Source organism: Lytechinus pictus, chromosome 2 (genome assembly GCF_037042905.1).
Source record: "Lytechinus pictus isolate F3 Inbred chromosome 2, Lp3.0, whole genome shotgun sequence".
Classification (NCBI taxonomy): domain Eukaryota; kingdom Metazoa; phylum Echinodermata; class Echinoidea; order Temnopleuroida; family Toxopneustidae; genus Lytechinus; species Lytechinus pictus.
In genome coordinates this window covers 35632612-35658696 of record NC_087246.1, presented here as the reverse complement: position 1 = coordinate 35658696, position 26085 = coordinate 35632612, and the positions used below count along the sequence as shown (strand labels likewise).

The window sequence follows — 26085 nt, the reverse complement described above, 5'->3', positions numbered from 1 at the left end:
ATTTTTCATCAAATTTGATTTTTTTTTTGTCTCAATGTATAGATTTTTAGTAGCTCTATAAGATGATACCAAAGAAAAGTTGAAATTCCCATTAAAAAGTGATCTAAGATGGCAAAGAAAATCACTTTTTTTCAAAAGGGGTTAGGTCCACACATAATTTTTTTGAAAAAGAATATTTTAAGAAATATGAAGACAGGTAGATTTCTTTTATACCCAATTTTTTGTTATCATAGTATGGTATAATGAAAATTTAGTTTCGCATAAGAATATTGCAATATGGGAGAATATAAAAATGATTTTCTTGGATTGGACCTAACGCCTTTTGCAAACAAACTATTCTGAAGAGCTCATTTGTCAAACGGGGTTAGGTTCATTGTTCATAAATTTTATTGTTTTCTGTCTCAAAACCTATGAATTTTTAGTCGTTCTGATGAAAACAAAAAAAAAATTGAAATTCACATGAAAACGTGAATAAAAGTGGCAAAGAAAAATCACTTTTTAAGTCAAAATAGATTGGATTCATTTAAGTTTACTTGCAAAAGGTATTAGGTCCACAGTGATAATATTTAAAAGAATATATTGAAACAAATTGAAGACAGGTAGATTATTTTATACCCAATTTTATGTTCACATGATAGGGTAGTACATCATGACAATTTAGTTTCTCATAAGAATATTGCAGTAAGTGAGAATAAAAAACATGGTTTTTCTCGGAATGGTAAAAAGTGGACCTAAACTCCTTTTGCAACTTAACTCTTCAAATAACAAATGGATGAATGAAAAACTATCAACTTCGAAAAATATGAAATCATAAACTGTGACATATTGATATGATTTCCCGTTACTTACCCCCCCCCCCCATCTCTCTCTCCCCCTCTCTTTCTCTACCATTTCCTCTTCTCCTCATTTCTTTCCCAACTTTTCTCCCATTTTTTTCACTTTCTTGCGCTCTCGTTCTATCCCTCCCTCTCTCGTCTTTCTCCCCCCCCCCCTCTCGTTTTCACCCTTCAGTTCTATCTCTCTCCGTCTCACTTCCTCAAGCTCCATTCTCTCTATCTCTTGTATAGATCTCTCCCTCAGTACAGTCTTTTGGCAACATCCTTACAACCGAAAAAAAAAAGAACATTGGCAGGGTCGTAGATTCATAGGATAGGGGCGGGGGCAAGATGGCCCGAAAAGGAGTGATTTATTTTATTCCTTTTTTTACCATCGAACAAACTGTCTTTTTCCGATCCCTTTTCTCTCTTTCTATTCCTTTTCTCTTTCTGATACATTTTTCATTATTTTTTTTTATCATTTCTTTTAATTACGTGAAATTATCACAGAAGAAATGAAGCGTTAATTTTGCACCATGGGTGCTTGTATTATGACTGCACTTCGGAGTGCCGATTAGTAAGTGATAAATCAGCACTTCATTTTTTTAATAATGTCACGTCGTTTTCAATGGTACATCGCCGTCAAAATGAAAAAGAACCACTGTTACTTTCGATATAATCTCTCTTTCCCTAACGCCATTTTTATCACAAATGAATAATACATTAAAATACTAATGGGTCAAAATGTGATTGATTTCTTTAATCTCATTTAACACATTTATCATACTGACGCATTACATCAATAGAAATAGTCACACAAAGTGCACATTATAAGAAAAAAATAAATTTGCCTCTTATATCAGGCTCTGTGTACTACTAGCAAAACACTGTAGGTAGACAAACCACCTTAAACCTATATTTTCCCCAGGGCATAGCATTTGATGTACAAAATTGCTGTAAAAAGAAATCAAAACAATAAATTTTAAAAGATAGTACAATCACACAAAGATTATTACATGATTTTAATGCAAATGTCATTTAAATTAAGTGAATCAAACACAGAACAAACATAAAACAATCTAAAACATTTTATTCAAATATGAATAAATAACTTTTGAAATCGTTGACTTTTAGTTTTGAAAAAAATATCTTGAATTTTGTCATTTTTGTCTAAGGTAAACATCCTGAATAAAATCCCCGGTCAGGTTGACCGGAATCTTAGATCAGCCGGAAATCGGACAGTTGCGCAACGAGTTTGGAAAAAAACTATGTTCAGGGTAGAAATGACCCGGAAGAAGTATGTGACCGAGCAAAACTCAAAACTCAAATCTATTTTGTAGAAAACTTCGATTTTACTCAGACAAATTGAGGACAATGATAAATGGTAAACGAAAATATTCCTTCCTAAAATCATTTGTATTTACATCAAATACCAGAATATTTTAATTCACATGAATGAAGGTAGTAAATACAATCTTTTATCTATTCACACCCATGTATGCGTCTGGGTTAGAGGCGGCGCTGGGACATTTTTTTTTTGGGGGGGGGGCAAGACAAACTAAAATTACCGTATTTTTTTCATCAATTGTATAATCAGGGAAGTAGGAATTCGCTGGAATACCAGAGCTATACACTCTGAGTAAAATTTTACCCAATATTGGGTAGAAAGGGAACATGCATGTTTGCTGGGTATTTTTTTCACCCCATATTGGGCTATTTCAACTCAACATTGCGTAAAATTCTACCCAACCAAAATGCATGTTCCCATTTTTTCCCCAATATCGGGTAAACCTTCTTTTTGTAGAGTGTATTGTAGTTTGTATACACAGGGAATTTGAGATTTCTACTTTTCACACTCTTCTCTTTTCTTTCTTTCTATTTTTATTCTTCCCTCTTTTAGCCTTTGTTTCTCTTCCATGTTTTTTTTTTTTAATCTAAAATCAATTGGCGGTCGCCTCTTGCTCCGTACCAGTAAAACCTCCGGGCCTAGCTGGTCCGCATTGTCATAAAAAGAATTTCTATTCTAATCACACGTTGTAACACTGCAAATCTTTCGTAAATCGTCCTTAACATATGATTCTAAATTTAGGGTCGAGATAACAGCAAAGACCAATTAAGGCTGAATTATTTTTACGCAAAATGTGCAATTATCGAGACAGGTATTGTTTTGGGATATGAAGCTCCTATCATAAATATGTCATCAGTCACGTTAAATCACATTTATATGATGTGATTCTTGAAATGTTTGAGCGTGTTCAGATTCCTTGAGCATTTCTATCAATTTCGTCAGTTACTCAACTTCACTATGTTTACAGTATCCATTGCATAATTATTTTGCACAGACCACTATTTTGGTCATTTTCATTTATTTTCATTTATTGTCATTTTCCGATGAAGATCAAATGGCCACTGCAGTTTATATCGAGGTTAACATCACGTTTTCATGTTTAATAAAAATGAATATTCATCAAGACTAGTTTACAATACTATACAAATATTCAATGTTGATGAGTGCGATCGTTCCGAATATTGCATGAGTGTGCAAGTTGAAACAGTCTATTCAACGACGCGAAGCGGAGTTAAATAGACTGTTTCAACTTGCAACGAATGTAATATTCGGAACGTCGCACGAATACAACATTGACTATTTGTTTTATACAACACCGAAAGCTTACAGTTTAGACTAGATCTACAGGTCTAGTCTATGACTAACGCGCGTTAGATCTTATTTTGTTTACAGATACCGTGTTTACACTTAATCGGCATTTAGTTCAGAACCAAAAGCCGATGCAGAATCGGCTTTTGGTTTGCGTTTACACGTTGTTACAGCTCGCGGTTCAGAACCGCGAGCCGATACAAAAACCCGACAAAAACCTGAAATGATACGCACACCAACAATAAACGTCATAATAAAGACAACGCTGGATCAGTGCGCTTACAATTACGTCACAATGGTAAAGTAAATGAAATGCGCACAAATTGCCGATGCAGAATCGGATTTCTGTTTACACGTAGTAAAAAAGCCGATTCTGCATCGGCTCGCGGTTCAGAACCTACTACTTTGGTGGTGCAAATTGCCGGTTCTGAACCGCGAGCCGATGCAAGTTACTCGCGTTTACACGCTATGAAAAAGCCGATGCTGCATCGGCTCGCGGTTCAGAACCGTGAGCCGATTCAAATGCCGATTAAGTGTAAACACGGTAAATGTTGTCTTTTGAGCGTCGAGTAGATTTACTCCAGTAATCCCAGGAGAGTCAAGTACTTTCAACATAGATCCATAAAGTCATAGATCCATGAAGTCCAATTTGTGAACGAATTCCATAAAATCCAGAAGGAAATCTAGAAGGTAAGAAGCCGTACCCTGGGAATAATTAGCTTAGCAACGTACGTACGCGCATTGTGTTCAGCTTTGCAACGTGTATATGCGCAGTGCTACGCACATCATTCGGTCAGAGATACGAAAACGTGATTACGTATACTATGCGCGTATACCGCTTATTCACTTAACGTGTACGGGGCACGTCCATGGGTTCAGTGTGCCCAGGGATCTTGCAGTGCTGGCTCATTTACTTCAGCGTGCTATAGTCGACTATAGCACGAGCGTGCAATAGTCGACTATCATGACTATAGCACCATTAGCACGGCTAGCATATCTTAGCGTGCTATAGCTGATTCCTCTGAATGTCATGTGACACGCTTACATCCAAGCAGCTGTCAAGGATCTATCCATGTGTTGTATAAAGATGTCTATTTGATGCCACAAACACTTTCTTAGATTTTTTTTTAAATACACACGCACACACATAAAAAATCACCTGAGCCATGTCACTGGAACTCTACAAAATATCAAACACAAGAGACCTGCCAATTCTATAATTGTTTAAGAATCATATCCAAGTCCGACCGATATTTTAGCCAAGTGGATTAAAATAAATTCCAATGAATTCACAAGAACAGACATGTTTTGCTGCTCAACAGGCAATTTTCAGTCTTTTACATCGGGAGAGGGGGATGTAATTTCTTATCAAATTCGATTTAATAGTTTCATATTTTGAATTTGCATTTTACTTCAGAAATTCATCCGTGCTGAAAAAATAACACTATTTAAAACACTGCGTGTGAAGATGTGATCCACACTCGTCTGTTAGAAAATTTATCCTTAAAATAAAAGAAGTTCCTGCAGCAGAGTCTCGAGAACACCTGTAATCTTACCAGATTGCGTACTCTTACAGGAAATTGGTATTTGGTGTATGGAACCTTATAGAATTCCTTAAAGGAAACACAATTTTCCCCTTTTTAAACAGACCTGTTCTGTTAAATTGCAGAAAAAATTATGTTTTATGAATTTACAGAATGATTCTGTTGTTGATTTTTGCAAAATCTTCTTGTTTTTTTTTTGGTAAAATCAGGTTTTTTTTCTAACAGTGCATATGTGGACACCTAATACAGTGTGAGTCTTAGCAGTAAGTTCACACAATTGGTATAATATGAAGGTGTTTTCTTATTGTTTTCGTGTGAACACACCGTGGGAAACACTGGATGACACATTATTCTTTCCAGCAAGGATTTCGGTCATCATACAGGATTTCGTTAAAATTGGCAGGTCTATGCCAGATTCAACTAAACGCACTATAAAATAAAAATTTGAATAATTGTATTAATTCTAACCGCAAATCACGATTACGAAACATTATTTTATTTTATCAGCAACTCGTTCGCGATTAAATTCCCTAAACACGTTTCCCACAAGTCAATTTACAAGTGGATTCTAAAAAAGGATCACAAAGATATTATTTTCCAAGATTTTGATTCATAATTTGAATTGCCCCTTTTCGTAGAAGTTTTGTTTACGGTATAGCCACTTCTTTTTTTTTTATCTCTTTTTCCCCAGTTCTTCAATTTACGATAAGGATTTGAGAGGTGTCCTCTGTCATGCGGCCCTTATAGAACGTCGTACGTCGGTGAGTAAAAATTATCGGGAGTTATCCGACAAACGTAACGCCACCGCACGTTTTACAACTGGTCTGCAATAGAGTAAAACGTAGTCTTATTTGATGCCAAAATAGAGACATAGAACATCTTACTGTGTAAAGTTTTAAATCATCGGAAGAACACTTGTGTTCAAATTATTTGACTATGCTACCATCATTATCAGAATAATATCAAATTTAATATCTAGTCGTTATAGCATCGTTCGATTAGTTATGATTTGAAACCAATTTGGCCTTTGGTATCAAACAAAGGCTTGTAATCATCCAAATTAATTTGAACTTCAAATAAAAAGATACTTTTCATTTAAATTTTCAGAAAATAAGCAAAAAGCGATTTGTTCCAGAATCGGATTGTGGAAAAATCGTAAGATGCCTAGAGGCCTTGAGGCGCTCGAAATCAATGAACGGGTGAATTAAATGGTGTCGAACATTATTTGCAAGCTATGAAAATGTAAAAGGAATGAACAAAAAGTGGCATCCTCTCGAAAACAAATTCACTAAAATAGTCTGATGAATACCTCATTCTACGAAAGCCCCCCCCCCCCCCACACACACACACACACCCTCCCGTGGCTTGCTTATACATCCGGCGACGGCGACTTGATTTAGATGACAAACACACCGAGGGTAGCTGAGAAAAGGATTGTCACTAATCCAACGGAGAGGGCAGTAGCGGTGTTACAATTGTCGTCAACACAACATGAGAGCTCAAAGTGACGTCCAGTACGATAATCAACCAATTCATTTGCAGGTACGCCGTCGACTGCTTGTCTGTCATAGGTACAGTACCTACCATGGTACTGGCAACCTCGAAAGATTTCAACAGCATGCTCGTATTGGAGTCTAGCGATCTTTGAAATCAATAGGAGAAGTAAGAAAACAACAGCATTATAGATTCATTAGACAAGATGAACACCGACTCTCAAAATCGGAATGTTTTTTCCACAAGAAACAAAACTTTGATGCAGGGCTTCAGGGGGAGTTTAGGAAAAGATGACAAGTACCTTTCGCGACAATATCTTATTTCTGAAATCTCAATTTGAAATATTATGCAAATATAAAAACAATATTATATTTATCAATGGATTTGCAGCACAGTATGCAGTAAGAACTGGTAGCTAGTGGCCAGACTATCGGACTTTAAAAAAAGATAAGGGTCCGCAGCTCATTGCATATTGGAGAGACCGTTTCTGCCTGAATTATCGTGAAAATAATGAAAGGTTCTTATTATTGTACTTTGTTATTATCTTCTCATATACATTTCGTTTTCTGCATTACCTTCTTTACTCTTTTTTTTTTTAATTTCTCTCTGACCAAAATAAAGTCTGTTTCCTTGTTTTTCTATTAATTCCTAAATTTTCCCCATATTTCTGTTTTCTTTTTCTTTACCCGTCTTTTGTTATCTTCTCCTTAATCCTTCTCCCACTTTCTTGTCTTCTCTCCAACCCCCTTCTTCGTTTTCTGGCATTGATAGATCATTTACATCCGAAAATCCAACTGAAAATAATATTTCAGATTCAAATTCAGATTAACATTTATTTGGTATAAGATAAAAATCAAGATAAAATAATTGATATATACAAATGCAGCGCATGAAATACCAGGATTGCAAACAAAAAGTTAATTAAAAACTTGTAAACAAGCAACCCTCGACATAAACCATAATGAAATACAATGAGAATACAGTTCCCCTCAAAGTCTCTTAATTACGAAATCACCAGACGTTATCGTCATGTACTCCTCATAAAGGCCCCCAGTGGTGATAGATTGGTAATGTTCCTTGATCGCAAGTGGTGATTGATCACGACTAATTGGCAGATTGGTGTTCCATGACCATCGCCAACATGATAAAGAACGGATGCCTTGCGAAAATATCTGAAAGGTTTGTTAGCTAGCAAGTACTGTTTTTGGCATATCCGTCAATTGACGTCACAATCACTAAACAGTATTATTGATCAGCTGATACTATGAGGTCTGCATTTTACAACAAAATCTGTTAAAACATCAAGATATATATATATTTTGGAGGAAACGATTCTTAAAAAGCAACTTCTTATACTCACGTAGCATAAACCCGGGCAGTCGATACCGTATACCTGAGAGTCCGAGGCAGATGCATCAAAGTCACTTGGTCCGCAATGAGCGTCACTCCGGGTTCCTCGTATGTCCGAATATTGGCAACGGTAACATGGTCGGGTTAGCATATTATCTACAAGGTGGTTCTTTAACGTGGCAGCGTTGCATAAGTCACCATCGCAGCAACTAATGCAATTCTCAGGGGTTTTCCGACAGTCGTTTGCTTGGCAAACGTCCTCTTCCATGCATCCGCGAGAGTATCTGATACGACCTCTGCCGAACACACTCGTACCTGGAATTATCTCACTTTGCACCTGTTTAGAGAGAGATACAAAATTATTTTAGGGGAAAGTGTAACATAGTTACTAGTATAGAGATCATCATTATGTTCTAGGCCCAAGGTAAGATTTCAGAAGGTCAATATGGGTCAATAGAAAATAGCTATATAGTCAATAACTGTATTTTATGGAAAATAATATGCAGTGTTATGATCCTCGAGACGGGCCTTGAGATCATTTAGGAATGGCCTTGTCATTGGCCTTTAATTATCAAAATACAAATACAAATTACAAATAAAAAAATGGTACAAAAATAGCATCGCAAGGGATGAGATTATCCGAGTAATGGCACCTGTGCCATTAGGAGGTGCTATATAGTTCAGAATTCGCTTAGCCTATACTTCCGGAAACACTTCTATCCCAAGGGGGGGGGGGCTACTCGAATTATAACATGATACCTATGTGCCACACCAAAGTCGAAAATAGGGGGCTTTGGAACTAGAACTTGATCTTAAAATGGGGGTCTTCGGAACGGCTCTATAGGATTCAACGATTGCTTAAAAAGAAATGCTGTGGGACTGAACGCATCAGAAAGGTTGAGCAGTACATGTTGGGCGCGCACTGGAACGAGGAACCAGAAATTCGAGGGTCAAGTCTGGAACGGAAAAAGCTCGGAATTTCCATGGCTATCTAAATTGGTGATGCTCTAGAACGGAAATTTAGGTTTGGAACGGGGGTCTCGACCGTGGCACACAAGTATCATACATTTACCTATACTACGTAGCCCCAGGCGCGTAGCCAGGGGGCGGTGGGGGCTCGCCCAAAACGTCCCCAAAAAGAAAAGAAAAAAAGAGAAAAAGAGAGGAGAAAAGGAAAAGCGAAGGGAAGAAAGGGAAAAGGGTAGCTTTGTGGGTTTTTTCTTTTTATTTTATTTTTTTCTCAAAAGAGAAACTCCTTCACTCTTGCTCTAAATTTCTATTTTTGCTTCCGCGCTGCGCGCGGTTAAATGACAATATTTCAGTTTTCCATTGTTTCCCCCACCCTTTCTCTAACCTTGTTTTTCCACCTCAGCTATATGTGTTTCTTGCCAGTTAAAGTTCAAATGTATACATTAGGGCATGGAATTAGAGTAAGGTTAGGCCGAAATATGAAGTTACCTTTTTTTTTATTTATCGCGCAACTTCTGGTCGGGTCGGCTCCGGGCAGGTAAAATCTTCATATCAATTTCTGCCGTCACCTCCATATAGGCAAATTCTCCCGCTTTTCATCTCATCACTAAACAACCATAATTTTGGGGCAAACAGGTTCCTAATTTAAAAAGAGGAAGGTATAAATTTCGTGTCGTATTAAATAAAAAAGTACAATATTTTTTTATCAAATTCTATTAAACTTCATGTCATTTCCCTGCACATTCATCTCCTGTTTTGCGCCCTCAGATTGAAATTTTGAATGACAATTAAGTTTCTTTATCATTCAAAATGAAGCGCTTCAGGATAAGTCAAAGAAATTAGGCATCCTTTTTTATATAATTTCAATAAATCACAGAAGTTTCAACTTTTTGCGCACTATTTTCCTTGTAATTAAGTTCAATAATCTTAGATAATCAATTGAATTAGAGCCGATGTGGTATTAGAGATATCTGCATTTGATGAAACGTCCGCCCTTTAAAATTTCAGAGTTTCATTGCTCTGCGCGGGGAGGAATATCTTCCTCCCGGCATATACACTTCTCCTTTGTTTTGCGAATTAAAGATATGCACTGTCGCTAATTGTTTGTAATCAAATCTGATCTTTCCAAGGGAAGTATTCAATATATCTTAGAGAATACCCTTTTCTCGGAACCCTTTTCTTTGAAAAAAATGATAAAACGCTTTAGCTTCCGCGCTTCGCGCGGGGTTATTATTACTATAATTTCCTCCATTGTATTCCTTTTTTGTGCGTTCACAATCACTTTCGAAAACAAGGTTCAAAATCACAATATAGTCAACTGAATTGGAGCTGATATAGGTACTAGAGACAAGAGAGACGGCTCCTATTTTCATTTTAATTTATGAAACACCAAAAGCTTCGCGCTTCGCAAGGGAGGGGGTAACTCCCCCTCCCTGCACCCACCCCCTAGGGTGCGCGCTTCGCGCGCTCTGTAAGTGTTGGCACGCTTCGCGTGCATTTACCGCCCCCTCAAAAATGAAATCCTGGCTACGCGGTTGCGTAGCCCCCAGGAGTCTTAGCTCTCACTCGTTTATACAGGACAAAACAGGTATAGGGCCTGCGCTACAGGGAGGGAGCGGGACAAAAGGGCGATCACCCCCATTAGTTCTCAATTAGTGACAAAAGAGCAGACAAAAATCAGAGAAATGACAAGGAAAGGGGGGGGGGATAAAGAAGAGAATCAAAATGAGAGATATGGGTCTGGAAACTCGATGGTAATTCAACTGAAAAATATGACATCACCCGTAGATCGACACCCCCCGGAAAAAAAATGTCCTGATGACAACGCCCCTGTCAGTTTGTAATTGCATTTGGGCACCTCTCATTTTATGCCTAAATGAATTTATTTTGAAAATTAGGTCATTCTTTATCAGGATGAAGAGAGTATTGATTTGGCGACTTACGTAGCATGTCATTGTAGTTGTTGCACATGTCGCATTCGCCGTTGAGGATGATGGCGTTTTGCAGTCGTATTGATCACTCTCTGTCTCGTCATCAGTGTATTCATAACTGCAATCGTGGCATTTAAGTTGAGCAGACACCACCACTGGCGTAAATGCCTGTACAAACATCCCCCCCACTTTTTACGAAAGAAAAAAAAATTAATTGTTTTATTGGTGAAAATTCTTCCTAAAATACCGCTTAACAAATAAAACAATATTATTGAATCATAAAATGCAAATAAAGAGCCAGTTCACCATTTCCAAACGAAATACTTATGTCCTTATTATAACATTGAAGAGAAATCCCCGTTTCTTCCAATTCATCAATGTTGGGGTCTTTGGGAAGGGATTAAGATGGAATGTCAATTTTTTTTCAATGTAATCTCTAATAAAACAATTAAACCATCATGGGGTAAAAATATAATAATATTGGAGGGGTATTTGCCATATGGACATACAGTGGCGTAACTAAGGGGGGGGGGGGGCATGGGGGGCACATGCTCCCCCCCCCCCCCCATCGGCTGACCAAAACAAAAACGGGGAAATGGGGAAAAATAGAAAAGAGGGAGAAAGGAAGAGAAACGTAGTGGGAAAGAAGAAAATATTAATCATTATAATGTTGTATTATAATTATGTTATGTTACATTACATAAGAAATATTTTTATCATAACTTCATGAAACATAATTTGCCCAGGGCCTACGTCTTCATAGTTCCTGGTGCTCGCATTGTCTGTTCAACGAGATATATAATCCTGTTGTACTAAAACATCCCGTTTTCAAGTCAATATAAACTAAATATATTTCCTAGCACTTGAGTTATCATTGTTTTATGTAGTGACATGAGCTTCTTTTACATGATTAAAAGGTGATTGCCCAATGTTAAGGTCTTCGTATATATAAAAACATTTCCTTCCGTGATTACGTTCGCATTAGTGGATTGGTGAGATATGTCTGCTCTTCAGGAATTCCTAAAATCAGTCCTTGAAATGTCCCTTCTTCTGATCTGAATATCAAAAATTTTCAGCTCGCGCTTCGCGCTCGCATCATTTGGTTAATGAAATACGTATGGTCCTAGTTAATTCCTACAAAGAAACCTTAGAATGCCCCACTTCAGGTCTTAATTATCTAAATTATCTAAATTTTCAGCTCGCGCTTCACGCTCGCAATATTTGATTAGTGAGATGCGTATGATAATCCTGATTGCAATGAGTACAAAAAGTGTTTCATGTGTTCAGATGTAATTCTAATAAAATCAGCAAGCGCTTGGCACTTGCATTAGATGACTATGGTGAGATATGCATACTCTTAATGGATTCCTAAAATATATTCCTTAAAATCTCGCTGTTTGGGGTCAAAATATACGAAAATTTCAGCTCGCGCTTCGCGCTCGCATTGTTCAGCGAGACAGGTACCTATCATGATTACACAAATTTGATTATAATGTCCCTTCTTAGGTGTGAATATAAAAAATTCAGCTCGCGCTTCGCGCTCGCATTATTTGATCAGTGAGATACATATCCGTTCAATGACATTGTCCTTAAAATGTCTCTATTAGGTCAGAATAACTAGCAACCGAGCGCGCTCACTCAGTGATTCGAAAATTTTGCTGGTGCCCCCCACAATGCCGTGACCCACGGTATGCCACTGTGGACATATCAATTACAATTCCTTGCATATCTAAAAACATGATAACACGGATTTACGCCAGTGGACACCACAGACAGAGAACCTGCAAGAGTAGATTGGTTTACCTTTGGATTTTTTTCTTTTCGATGAAACAGAATAGTATTTGATAGTGCATTTGTCATTAATTTACAACTCGGGTACGATTTCTTGAAACGGGTTAGATAGGAGATACTTTCTATATCTTCCCCATAGGTAGTCAATCATTATATCAGCTCTCTTGATAGCTGTACCATTTACATGTTATCCTCGTGCTTTCTTTCTATATTTCGGTATGTAAATTACTCGAAGTGATTTCTTTCCCCAAAGTTATCTAGATTAGTGTATTGATAAGAAATGAAACGTATTCATATAACGGATACAGTGAGTGGACAAGCAAAATTTTGGGGTGGCTCCATCCGTTTTCATCCGCTCCAGACAGTAGATAAAATAGGCGAACAATGAAATCACAGTGGACGGATGCTCGATGGATATAGAGCGTATGAAACACGTATGCAAAGAGTACACAACGGATAAATATATAACGTTTTCCAACGGATGGCAAGATTCTTTTCCATTTTACATCCTATCTGCATCCGTAAGTGCTGTGGTACCAAGCCTTTAAGGCCTGGTCCCACTAGCCGACGGACGCAAAACGTATAAAGGACACAGCGGACGAGCAAAATTCCATCCAATTTCATCCGCTCCAGAAATTTGCGAAAACATAACGGAAAATAAAGCACGTTGGTAGTATGTAGCGCGGATGTTAAACGGTTGTTCATCGGAAACCGTGCGGATGAGAACGGATGGAAGTGGATGACAGCTCCGAAGGGGTTACCGGTGGTTTTGAATACTTTATTTACGAGATGCACACGCTTACATCCTTTCTATTTCCGTGTTACTAACGATGTAAAGACGTTCCATGTATCCTATTTTCCCTCCCTCTTTCCGTTGTTCAGCTTTAGTGGATCTGAGTTGCGATGATGCCAAGAGGATGCAGAGAGAATACAGCGGACGTTTAACGGATGAAAACGGACATATATAGACCGTTTGTTGTTCGTATATGTCGCGTATATACACCGTACACGGCGGAAAGTTCATCCGTTCTGAAAGTTTTGTGCAACTACAAACTTTTTGCGCGGATGGAATCAGAGTGGACGGATAAAACACGTACGGAATGGGTACACAACGGATGCATAGCGTATTCCAACGGATGGCAAGATTTCCTCCGCTTAACATCATCTCTGCATCCGTAAGTGCAGTGGGAGTGGGACCAAGCCTTAAATCTCTTTCATGGCGTACATCAAGAAAGAGGTAACAAAATGTGTACATATTGATTAGTTAAGATGATAATCAAATAAAAAAAATTATCTCACCATTTCTTTAGTAACATAATAAAGTTGTTGATAGAAACATAAGACAAAAATGTACTCAAACTTTGTGATAGCTCACATAATGATATAAACAGTGGAGATGCCGTTGAAACATATGTGTACATGTAAGTGCAGTGGCCAAGTAGTCTAAGGCGCATGAAGTACAGTTATAAATGCCCGTGAGCAAGCCATTTTATCAACAATGCTCTTTTATTCTACAATTAAATAAATGAAAATGCTTTGTGCATTCTTTGTAATTATGTGTGCACTATTTTTTTTTTATTAAAGATATATCACAAAAATAATAAAAAAATGAATGAATTACTGCAGAAATTTGGTCTTATATACCACATCTTCACCATTGTTTCAATCATCCTCAACTTTATTATTGAAATTATGAACATTCATTTTTATTCTGCTTTATTCAGTTTAATGAGTTTTAATCTGGGGGTTGTTATTCTTCAAGCAATGTGCTTGTGACGACAATCCTTCTCCTGCAAATTGTGAATGTTATATAGTATAACATATTTTGTACGAATGATATTTTAGTAACAGTTTTTTCTCAATGATTCACGCTAAAATGTTTTGCATTTCTTTAATAGATTTAAGGAATGTCTTACCTAACACTACGAAAGCGAAGAAACACATTTCCATCCTTGAATCCATTCTGCTATTTGGATGTATATTAATGCTTTAGAGATTCTGATTCTCTATTGATCAGTATGTTAGAGTCGATCGTAAACACGTCTGATTGGCAGAAATATATCGTACAAAGTGACAGATAAGTATAGACTTCAAATCATTTTATTGAATTACCCACGTGATGAGTTAAGAGCTGGTAGCCTAGTGATTTATCCCGTGGTGTAAACATAAGAGTAGTCTTAGCAACCAAACACAGAAGGATGATAATAAACTATTATACACATATTCTATTCATAAAAAAGAAAGCAATATAATATACTTTTCTATGTTTGAACTCGATAATGAGTATTGATATGTACATAACTAATTCTCCCCCACGAAGATGATCTTCAGAAATTCATTTTGAAAACACCCGGGTATTCCAAGGGACAGTCCCGTATTTGTCCCGCGTCCCGTATGACCCTGTCCGGCCAACGCCGTTGTGTCCCGTATTTCACGATTTTGAACACATTTTTTGAGAATATTCATACATTCTACTTATTCTTATAGGCGTCGAAAATAATGAAAAAGGTAACCCCACGATTAAACATTCTGTAAATCTTTTTTTGTTCGTTTTGATTTGTTTTTCGTGACACCTATACTATGTAGAGAAAGGCTCGTTATCAGCAGTAGTTATGAACTCAGTGTGTGTGTGCATGATCCTCGATGTTTGTTAACAATAGACTATTCATAATCTTTGTATCTGTTTTTGGTACATGTAGGCCTATACAGTGCGTATCAAAAAAAAGTTTACACTTAGAAAAACTCCTGTAAAATACTACATTTGTAATATCCTGAAGATTTTCCACATTTTAACATTGGTACAGATCCATTTAAGCAAATGACGATATAACTGTCGAAAAATATTTCCGCTTGAGTGAGCATCACTTACTTTTGTAAAGTTAGTGAAAATGATTTGCGCAGAACTTTGAAATAGTTATGCTAATAAAAGTAGACCTTCATCATGAAGAACACGTGGAATTTAGCTAGTAAAATTAATTTGAAGATATCTTTTACCTTTTTTAACTTGTTTCCTTGCCCGAAACACTTCGAAGAGTGAATTGCACCAGACCCCATTCTCCCACACACCGAGGCCATCGTGACGGTATTTGTTTTACACTGAGCTGTAATTTACATGAAATGGCTAAGGCTTGATTTTCATTTTGTTAATCATTGTCAAGCTTGGGAAAAGTGTGGAGAAACAAGTATTAAATGAAAAATGAAACGTAAACCCACTTTAAATGATAAAAACTTAGTGAAAAAATGCTGGAGATGTCTGATATAAACTTTTGTTCAGATTCACTTATGTCCTCAGATCCAGCTGGCACAAAAAGGGTAAAGGTTGTGCTTACTAAGTGTTGAAATTTCAATTTGGGTAGCAAAATTGTTACAAAATACTTGAATGTATCCGCTTTATTTCAATTGACTAAAAGTGCAAGGGAAATGTATGAGAAATGTTTCGCAGGGTAAGTTTGATTTCGCCCTTTCCCCTTGACACAGCGTGAAAACGAGCATTTCTGCGCAAACAGATTTCTGCGAGCTTTACAAAAATGGACAGTGCTCACTCAAGTGTAACATTCTGTCAAAACTTTAACTTTCATTGGATAGATGAGACCCAAACCCAAGATTATATGTGAAAAAATTACCCACATGTTGTATATTTTTTAATTCCCAGGTCTTTTTCAAAGTGTAAACTTTTTTTATACGCACTGTATAATACTATATCATTTCATCTGGATTAGTGGCGTAATGGGCCACTTGGGTAAAAATATTATCATATGGGACGAATTTAAAAAGTCACGAGCGAGCCAAAATTTGACTGTTTAAATTTACTTTTCTGATATATATTTTTTTTTACATAATATCGAACAAATATAATCAAATCATATCATGTACATTTTCTGTTCCATTTCTTTAAAAAATAATTTCTTTTTTGTGGGACAAATTAAGAAAAATGAAATCTGCCACAAAATAGCATTTACCTTGCGGATAAAGAATATCATATAAGCTATTGCCAGTTTAGTGAAAAACCTAATCGGGAATCTTTAATTATAACATATGTCAATGAAGAATGTCTTCTCCCAAATAAATTCGAAAATGTTATGAGCATATGTTTGCACTCGGATAATCGGGAAGCATTGTTTGCAGTGATGTAAAATCCGATTTGTGCAAAGTAAGGAATGACTCGATGATATTAATCCAGAATCCAGAAGTGAATGAAGTCATTTTCCTATATATACAAGCGCTTCAGTATATTTTTATTTTTGATTTGATTCATTATATCACATTCCATAAAACATACTATCTTAAATAAATTAGAACATAGTGACAATAATTACATTCGCTGTTTTACAAAGTAATACGAAAAGCGTGAAATATTATAGAAACCTATAAAAAATAACATTGATTTCGTTATAAAAAATGCCCCTATTATATTTAGACCAACATGAAAGTTATGACATGAATACTGACTCTTTTTAAAGCTTTCGTGTGTTTTCTGTTTATTTATTTTCTTATGTTTTTTTTTCTCCTTAAATGGACTTGATAACACGGGTAAACATAATTCTACGCGGTACTAGAACCCTCAACCCCCCCCCCCCACCTAGTCTGCTATGCAGACTCTGAATGGCTCGTGAAGTGGGATCTGCAGCCTCAGTAGACCTAGTCTGCTATGCAGACTCGTTGAATCAGCTGAGGTACACACACTGCAGATGTGGGTCTACATTTGTAGACTACCCCCCACCCACCATAAAAACACGGGGATTTTATGAAAAAAAAACATTGGTCATCAGTGAGGTAAAAAGAAAAATCTGATATTGTACATACCACGTACCCCACCCTCTCCGAAAGGGGGTATATGATATTCCCCATCCCCTCGGGTTTACACTTTTGGTGTAAAATAAGAGTAGTCATAGCAACCAAACACAGAAGGATGATGATAAACTATTATACACATTAATACATACATGTATTATATTCATAAAAAGAAAGCAATTCTTTTCTGTGTTTGAACTCGATAATGAGTATTGATCTGTACATAACTAATTATCCCCCACGAAGACGATCTTCGGAAATTCATTTTGAAAACACCTGGGTATTTCAAGGGACAGTCCCGTATTTGTCCCGCGTCCCGTTAAGAAAAAATAAAGAGAGAATTGTGAAATATGATATTATTTTTTGAATATTAGGTCAAAATCAATCAAAAAATTGGATTCTCGAAATGAAAGTGCCAAGTTCGCTTCGCTTGCTCACAACTTTTTATTTTTCTCGCCATATCTCGACCCCTCTTCTTTTTTTTTTGCTAATAATTAACAACTCCGAAACGGGCTGTGCGGCAGAAGAGACAGGAGAGAGGTTTCTTTTAATTTTTTTTATAAAACCAAACAAAGCAAATTTTGTATCCAAATTAAACATTTAACATAGCCCATGCAAATTATCATGGAATGGATAATGTATATTATACACAGTTTAATACTGTGTATTTTCCATTTCATATTACACGATTAGTCTTTCCATATTCGTTCCCTGATAATGAATATACATTTTGGATAGGTCTGCTGGTGTATAAAAGAACCATATTTCGTTGTCATGGTTGTCCTAAGAGCTCATGATCTGGTAGACTTTAAAAGTTTGGTATTTCAACTCGTAGCTTTTCTCTTTTGCATTTAGCCCGATGCATTGACTTCAAACAAGCATATGAATAATTGACTGGAATTGACTGCTTTGTAATGTTAATGAATCAAACATGAATACAAAGATAATTGCATAGCATAAACCACAAAAGGACGAAAATACGGAAACTTTCCTTGCTTTCTGACTAACGCTCATCAAAGCAAAATTTACATGAATGTACAGGAAGATTAAATTGACACTAATTTCTGGTGTGAAAAACACACGAGTGTATAATCATAATCGACGTCATATAAATATACAGTACGTATCAAAAAAAGTTTACAAAAAATAGAAAAAATCCTGTAAAATTATACATTTGTAATATCCTGAAGATTTTTCAAAATTTTAACATTGGTACAGATCCATTTAAGCAAATGACGATATAACTGTCGACAAATATTTCCGCTTGAGTGAGCACCACTTACTTTTGAAAAGTTAGTGAAAAATTATTTGCGCAGAACTTTGAAATAGTTATGCGAATAAAAAGTAGACCTTATTCATGAATAACACGTTGAATTTAGCTAGTAAAATTGATTTGAAGATATCTTTTACCTTTTTAAACTTGTTTCCTTGCCCAAAACACTTCGAAGAGTGCATTGCGCCCCACCCCACTCCCCCACGCACCAAGGCCATTGTGACGAAATTTGCTTTACACTGAGCTGTGAATTACATAAAATGGCTTAGGCTGGATTTTTATTTTGTTAATCATTGTCAAGCTTGGAAAAGGTGTGGAGAAACAAGTATTAAATGAAAAATGAAATTTACACCCACTTTAAATGATAAAAACTTAGTAAAAAATGCTGGAGATGTCTGATATAAACTTTTGTTCAGATTCAGTTATGTCCTCAGATCCAGCTGGCACAAAAAGGGTAAAGGTTGTGCTTACTAAGTGTTGAAATTTCAATTTTGGTGGCAAAATTGTTACAAAATGCTTGAATGTATCCGTTTTATTTCAATTGACTAAAAGTGCAAGGGAAATGTTTCGCAGGGTAAGTTTGATTTCGCCCTTTCCCCTTGACACAGCGTGAAACAGATTTCTGCGAGCTTTAGAAAAATGGACAGTGCTCACTCAAGTGTAACATTCTGTCCAAACTTTTACTTTCATTGGATAGATGAGACCCAAACCGAAGATTATATGTGAAAAAATTACCCACATCATCTTGTATATTTTTTATCAAATTCCCAGGGCTTTTTCAAAGTGTAAACTTGTTTTTGATACGCACTGTATAATGATTATACTGTGTACTATACAAAGAAGATTGTAAACAATTAGTTAAAGTAATAATGAATAATGTGATAGTTTCACTATAGCGTTCAGATGGGGGGGGGGGGCTTGAGACCATGGCCCCACCATAAGTTTTATGACCGAAAAATAAAAAGAAGAAATAAAATTGGAAAGAAAAATTCAAAAATTTCTTCTTCTTTTTCTTATCATTATTATTATTATTATTATCATTATTTCCATTGTCCACAACTTGATGTTCTGTTGGTATATTAAACAGCAACCGGACTTCTTCCATAAATCTAGGATTATTGTTCTATATTCGATCAAATGGGTCCTCTTCTCATTGTTCAATTCTCTTTCTAATTCAAGACCTTCCGTAGGATATGAGCTGTTCCAAGCAAGCTTGCCTTTTGTATCGTTTCAAAGGACACCTCGACTCCTAGAACAGCCAGAAAGCTTCTGTGTCTTGTTGTCACGGTTCCTAAGGCTCCGATGACTATTGGTACCACCTTCGTCTTCACCTTCCATATCCTTCTCAGCTCCCATGCCAGATCATATTATACATTTGTATATTTTCCTCCTCTTTACGCCAAGCTCTGCAGTCTCCTGTTATCGCAATATCTATGATGAGACATTCCTTATCCTTCTTCTTTAAGAGAACGATGTCTGGTCGTCTAGCTTCTAGCTTTATTATTATTATTATTATTATTATTATTGTTATTACTCTAAAAAGGATCAAGTCCGTTTTTTTTTTCTTGAATAACTTTGCTCTAACAAAAAGCACCTAGTAATTTCAAGTGCAACTAGGAACTTTACACTACTAATGTCCGAGAGTCTTTCTTATCAATCTGGTTGTACCCAAGATAGCTGCCTTCTAAATTTCGTACATCCGAAGGTTAGGAGAGATCTTGGTTATGCAGGATTCCATTCCCTTCTTCACCATTCCTGAGTGACCAATGATGATGACTGGTGTGACCTCTGCCTTCACGTTCCACATCCTCTCGATCTCAATCCTTAGGTCTTGATACTTGAGTCGTTTGTCTCTTTCCTTTACAGCAATGTTGATATCATGGGGAACAGAGACCTCAATATTTACTATACGTTGTTGTCTCTGACGATGATGTCCGGCTTGTTATTAACATTATTATCATTAGTATTAGTAGTATTATTGTTATTATTAGTATTATTATTATTATTATCATCACCATCATCGTCATCATTATTGTTTTTATTATTATTATTATTGTTATTATTATTGTTATTATTTTCTTTGTGTTCTTCTTCCCCTCGTCCTTCATCTTTTATTCATCGATCCAATAAGGAAGAGAGAAAGAGAGTATATATAACTATGATAAACTATGATAACTATTAAATAATTACTTTGATAGTTTATTTATTAATAACAATTAAATTAAAGATAACTTATGATTCATATAATTTTGAGCATGTTTGCTTTCTATAATTACGGAAAAGGAGAGAGGGGCAGAGGGAGAAGAAGAAGGAGAAGATAAATGAAGAGTAAGGGGGAGAGAGATTGAGAACGAGAGAGAGGGAGACAAACAGAGCGAGAAGAAAGAGGGGGAGAGGGGAGGGGTAAGAAGGGTGTAAGATAGGTGGGAATTGGCGTAGAGAAAAAGGCTAATGTAAATACATAGAAAAGTAGATCATTGTTAAGAAAATTATGAACTATGAAATTTAATAGGTCGCATCCCTTTATCATTATTATTTTCATAAGTATTATTAGTATTATCATCATCATAATCATCACTGTCATTATTATATAAACGAGGGACGGGCGGGGGCATACATTTCATGATACCCAATCTTGCAAGAAAACGAGACTAGTACCGGGTGGTCATCAAATAAGTCATTCTTCATTAATCAAAATAAAAATATTTATGGCGCAGATCAAAAGTTTGAACCTGAAAATATCATAATGGAATTTTCGAATTTCGATATCAGCTGGGCCTCGTTTTTCTCCACACCTCTCTTTATCTTCATATATTTTAACGTTATAATGCAGGTTTTATTTGGCATCATAATCCGGTATCTCAGTTTTTTTCTATTTCATCCCTTTTCTTAAAAATTGTTCGATATACAAATAATACAGTACGAATACTCACATTTGTCAATTTTCTTTTTTTTTTCTTTTTAACTGGATGTTTTAATAATATTGTTTTTCATCAAAGGAACAATAATAATGTACTTAGATTCTTAAAATAATGATTTTAATGCATTAATTTGCTTCTTTTGATTATCCGGTTGTTTTCCATTAAATCAATGACAAAGCATTTTGAGTGCATTTTTATAGAATGTGTATTCAATTTTAAACACTACCATTGATATTTTTAAAATAATATAATAGTTAATCATGTTAGAATGTCTAACCAAGCATGATTCTCATCACTGACAAGTAAAGAAATTGAATTGAATTAATTTGTTTCTTGGGGGGCTGGGGTATTATGTGCCAACGCGATGTCTTCGTATGTTGAATATACCTCACGTAGGTACATTGTGCGTGCTGGAGGCGGGGCTGGAGGCGTTATCCTTTTATTTAAAAGTTGCGGTAGGGGGTTACATGTTTTTTTTTACCAACGTTATGCTCATTCATCTTTCGATACGCTCTGATTTAAAAAAAAAATCGCCGTGGCTTTAAAATGGTGTTATAAAGATTTAAAAAAAAATAGCAGTACATTACGGTACGTAGTGTGTTGATCCAGCTATTACAGTCGAACCCTGGATCTCGAAGCCTGGATGATGACATAATAGCTCAATGTGCAGGGGCGGCATTAGCATGTTACCAAAATTGTGACGTCGTATCTTTTTTCTCAGTAGAAAAAAACAGAGTGATACAGTTACACGACTCAGACTTTTTACTCGTTTGCTTCAATCTTTCCTCCTCTTTTAGTCTTTCTTTTATCTCTTTTTACCTCTTTATTTTCACTCCCTGAAAAAATCATAGGGGAGTCGTCTCCCTGCCGTCCCTGGCTTTATACGGGTCTGGTTTTCCCTTCGAGATTACTCTTATGATAAAGCTGACAATTTTGAAGGCAGGTTCTGAGGGGTTCTGAGAGGCAGATTCAAGCTTATGTATACCTGATCTTGTGCACTTGAATGACGGTTTTTCTCTCGTCATGTTCTCATTTGTTTAATTGCCAATCAATAAATTGTTTCCTTGCCTGCATGGCCTGAACCGAAAGTCATATTGGGCGGCAATGGTTACCCCCAACATAGTTGACCCCACGCATCAGTTTCAATTTTACCGCTAAAACAGATTCCAGATTCCTCCTCAACAAACATCCTCCGTTTTTCGTTTGTTTGTTTGTATTTTAATAATTTAGCGTGTAGAATGTGATGCCACGCATGGGATTCTGTCCATGCAGGTGTACATGATTAAGTCCTAATCCTAATTCCTGTCCAGGAAGATCCAAAGAGCCATACAAATGCTAAAACTTGATGTTTCGTAAAGATATATAGTAACTTCAATGTGATTGGTTGCTGAGTCTTTTGTTTCATGAAGATTTATGGTAGCTTAATTGCGATTATAGTTGCTTTAGTTCTGCTTTTCACATTGCATTTCCTTAACCCCATATTATCCTTAACCCCGGACTATCCTTAACCCCATACTATCTTTTTTTGGATTCACACTGTCTTTCTTAACCCCATACTATTGCTTAGCCGGGGTTAACGCCTCAACCCCGGAATATCCCACAGCTCATGAATATTGATGATTTTACCATACAGAGCGCGATTAACGTGCAATTTCGACTTCTGTGATTGGCTAATGCTTAGCCCCGCTTTTGCTTAGCCCTGTTTCGTTTCACACTGCATCTCTTAGCACCGCAATTGTGGTGCTAGCACCACAATTAGCCGGCTCACCCTGCTTTTTTGCAGGGCCAGATAGTACCGTACTATTTACCGTGCTAGCCCACTTTGCTAAAACGTAGTGTGAAAACGAAGTGGGCTAAGCTTAACCCCGGGAAATTGGTGGGGCTAAGACCCCCCCTTAGCCCCACCAATTTAGGACAAAAAGTGCAGTGTGAAAAGCTGAGCATTCGTATGCCCTTTGTAAAACTGCCCCCAGCCTAAAGTCGAATTGGTTGTCGTGACTACACGACATATCATTTTAGTGGATTTTTTTTCACTTGACAGAAAGGGGAAACATATTGATATAATTGGGTCACAGTGTTGTTATTTTAAGTCATTTAAACCAATGTCAGATTCAATAATCTCTGGATAATTTTAGTCCTGTAAATATGGATAATGTTTGTCTTTTCTTCTACATTTTATTTGAACTCTGCTTTTTTACAGAAAATTTCTACATTAGGTGCACGATGTTCATGTTATTGTTATTACTGCATTGTACTTCATATAAGATTTCAATCTTTGCAGCTATCATACTAAGTAATGCATATTGATTTCTACGTTTTGATGGAAAAGATATAACCATTGCGAAACTGAAACTAAAAGTAGTACAAAGTATAACAATCGAAATAGGTCTCCCTCGTTGCCTGGGAGACAAAAACGGCAGCTCCATGGGGGTAATAATCCTCGACGATGATTAACCTTGGTCATTAGGGGATAGTTTGATTCTATTGTATTGCAAAGTTTTTGCACCGGGACACAAAACGCTTTCAAGAACATAGAAATGTATTGAAAATTCGCTTCAAATGACAATTAACAGCTGGGAGGGCTTTGTCGAAAATCATTGGTGAGCCGGAACAACAGTTTCATCCTAGAATGGTTAGAATTTTGCCCAAACATTGTATACATCAATTCACCGATTCGTGTAAAGAAAATGCTGCCCAACTGTTGGTTATATTCTGGCTAACATAATGGTTACTTTGCGTTTGGCAAAAATCCATCTCTACACTATTTTGTTAAATTATTTTTAGGGTTTCTTAATATAAGGCAAACTTGAGAACATGTAAACTATGTGTTAATGAGAAGCAACATAATGTTGGGCAATTTTGATACCAAAGTCACATAATTCTAGCGGAAGCTGTCCAATGCCATTGGACAGTGGAAAGCATCTGCGAAAAGAAATGCAGAAAGGGGGGTGGTGCTTTTTACGGGTAATATGCGTTGAACAATAGAGTGTAATAACGCCCAAAATGAGAGAAACAGACGCCCTAAATCACGATAGCCCAACTCAAATTAGAGTATGTAATTTGCAAATTTGGAACATCAGCACAAAGTCCTTATTTGGAGTGTACAAATCTGCTGGCTGATCTGGGACATCTGCTGCCCTTGAATCCCGTTTAGGGTGCTTTTTTCAGGACGATTCTCGCTGATCCTGTCCATTCAAATATTCAGTGGCAGAGACCCCCCCCCCTTGGGCAACAAGGTTCAGGCAACAACCTTCTCGGGTAAGTCAATGCCATTGAAGGGTGGACAGCATCCGCAAGAATTGTCCTGATAAAAGCATCCTATACGAGGATTGAAAAACAGGCCGCTAGTAGGAAACTTTAAACGCTGATTTTGTGCAGATGTCCCCCGAGATGTCCAGATTTGTGCACACTCTAAGCAGATTTTTTTTTGTGCGGATGTGCCAGATGAGCAAATTACATACTCCATTAACATTTTAGGCCATTAATTTTTTTTAAATCATTTTAAGCGTTTTTGCACTCTATTCGCCTTATGCGCGTTCCGCGCCTACCCCGGGGAAACCCCACCCCCTTTCCGCGTTTTTATGTGGCATACTGTGGCATGTCTATCAAAGAATATCAAAGCAATGAAGAGTAATTAGGAAACATTGGAACTGGGTAGTGGATATTGTGGGTACTTTTCATTTGTATTTATACCCCTTCGAGATCCATTGATCACTGAAAGGCTGCGATCCTGGGGTGTCGGAGGGGCACAGTGCCCCCCCCCCACACTTTTTGAAGCACTGAAAAGGTGCCCTTTTTATGCAACAAAAATGCCCCTCACGAACGTGCTTCTTGCCTCTTTCTCCTGAGAAGGACCCGTTTTATGCGTGAGCAAGTGCCCCCTTGCCTTCTTTAAAGTGCCCTTTTTTACCCAAGAAAAGTGCCCCTCACGAACGTGTTCTGTGCCCCTTTCATACCCGAGAAGGACCCGTTTTATGTGTTAACGAGTGTCTCTTTGAAACAAGAAAACAATATTCTCATTTTTGTAACTTATGTTACTACTTATGAAGGAAACAACTTGTAAGAATAATCCTACCCGCCTTAATAAAGTTTCACGAGAAATGTGAGTGGGGTAGATAATCAAAACCAAGAAAAAAGATAGAAGCAAAGAGAGAAGGGTGAAATATGAAATTGTTTTCTGTTAAAACCTATCACAAAATTGGATTTTCGTTATGAAAATGTCAAATATTTTGCTCGCTCGCAGCTTCTTATATATTTTTTACGTGATATGACATATCTAGCCCCCCCCCCCCCCACTCTTTCATCTTCGCTCCGCCGCCCCTGCCAATGACCCACTAAAACGAAACATATTTAGTGTCTTTGCGTGCAGGGGGATTAGGGATCTTCCGATAGAAATACCCCCTACCACCCCCTCCCCCATATTCCTATCCACCCTCTCACAAGCAATTCTCTATGTTTGTCGTGTTACGCGATAATTTGCACAAAATGTGGACTTTAGTCGTTAAGTCGTTTATTAAGTAAGTAGCCTTGCAATCAAGTTTAGTTTGTAT

General features: G+C 36.8%; 1 protein-coding gene across 1 annotated transcript; it reads right to left on the bottom strand.

The window, feature by feature from the left end:
* Positions 1-6385: 6385 nt before the first annotated feature.
* Positions 6386-10835, bottom strand: LOC129280663 (uncharacterized). The gene is made up of 3 exons (XM_054916685.2): positions 10772-10835; positions 7870-8196; positions 6386-6657 (listed from the first exon to the last, which is right to left on the bottom strand). The coding sequence occupies exons 1-3, from the start codon at positions 10781-10783 to the stop codon at positions 6412-6414; spliced, it is 585 nt and encodes a 194-aa protein (XP_054772660.1). The 5' UTR covers positions 10784-10835; the 3' UTR covers positions 6386-6411.
* Between the last annotated feature and the right edge of the window lie 15250 nt (positions 10836-26085).

Coding starts and splice junctions, on each gene's coding strand:
- LOC129280663 (XM_054916685.2), bottom strand. Junction 6,658..7,869: donor ACTGCCCGGGTTTATGCTAC/GTGAGTATAAGA, acceptor TTGATTTCAAAG/ATCGCTAGACTCCAATACGA.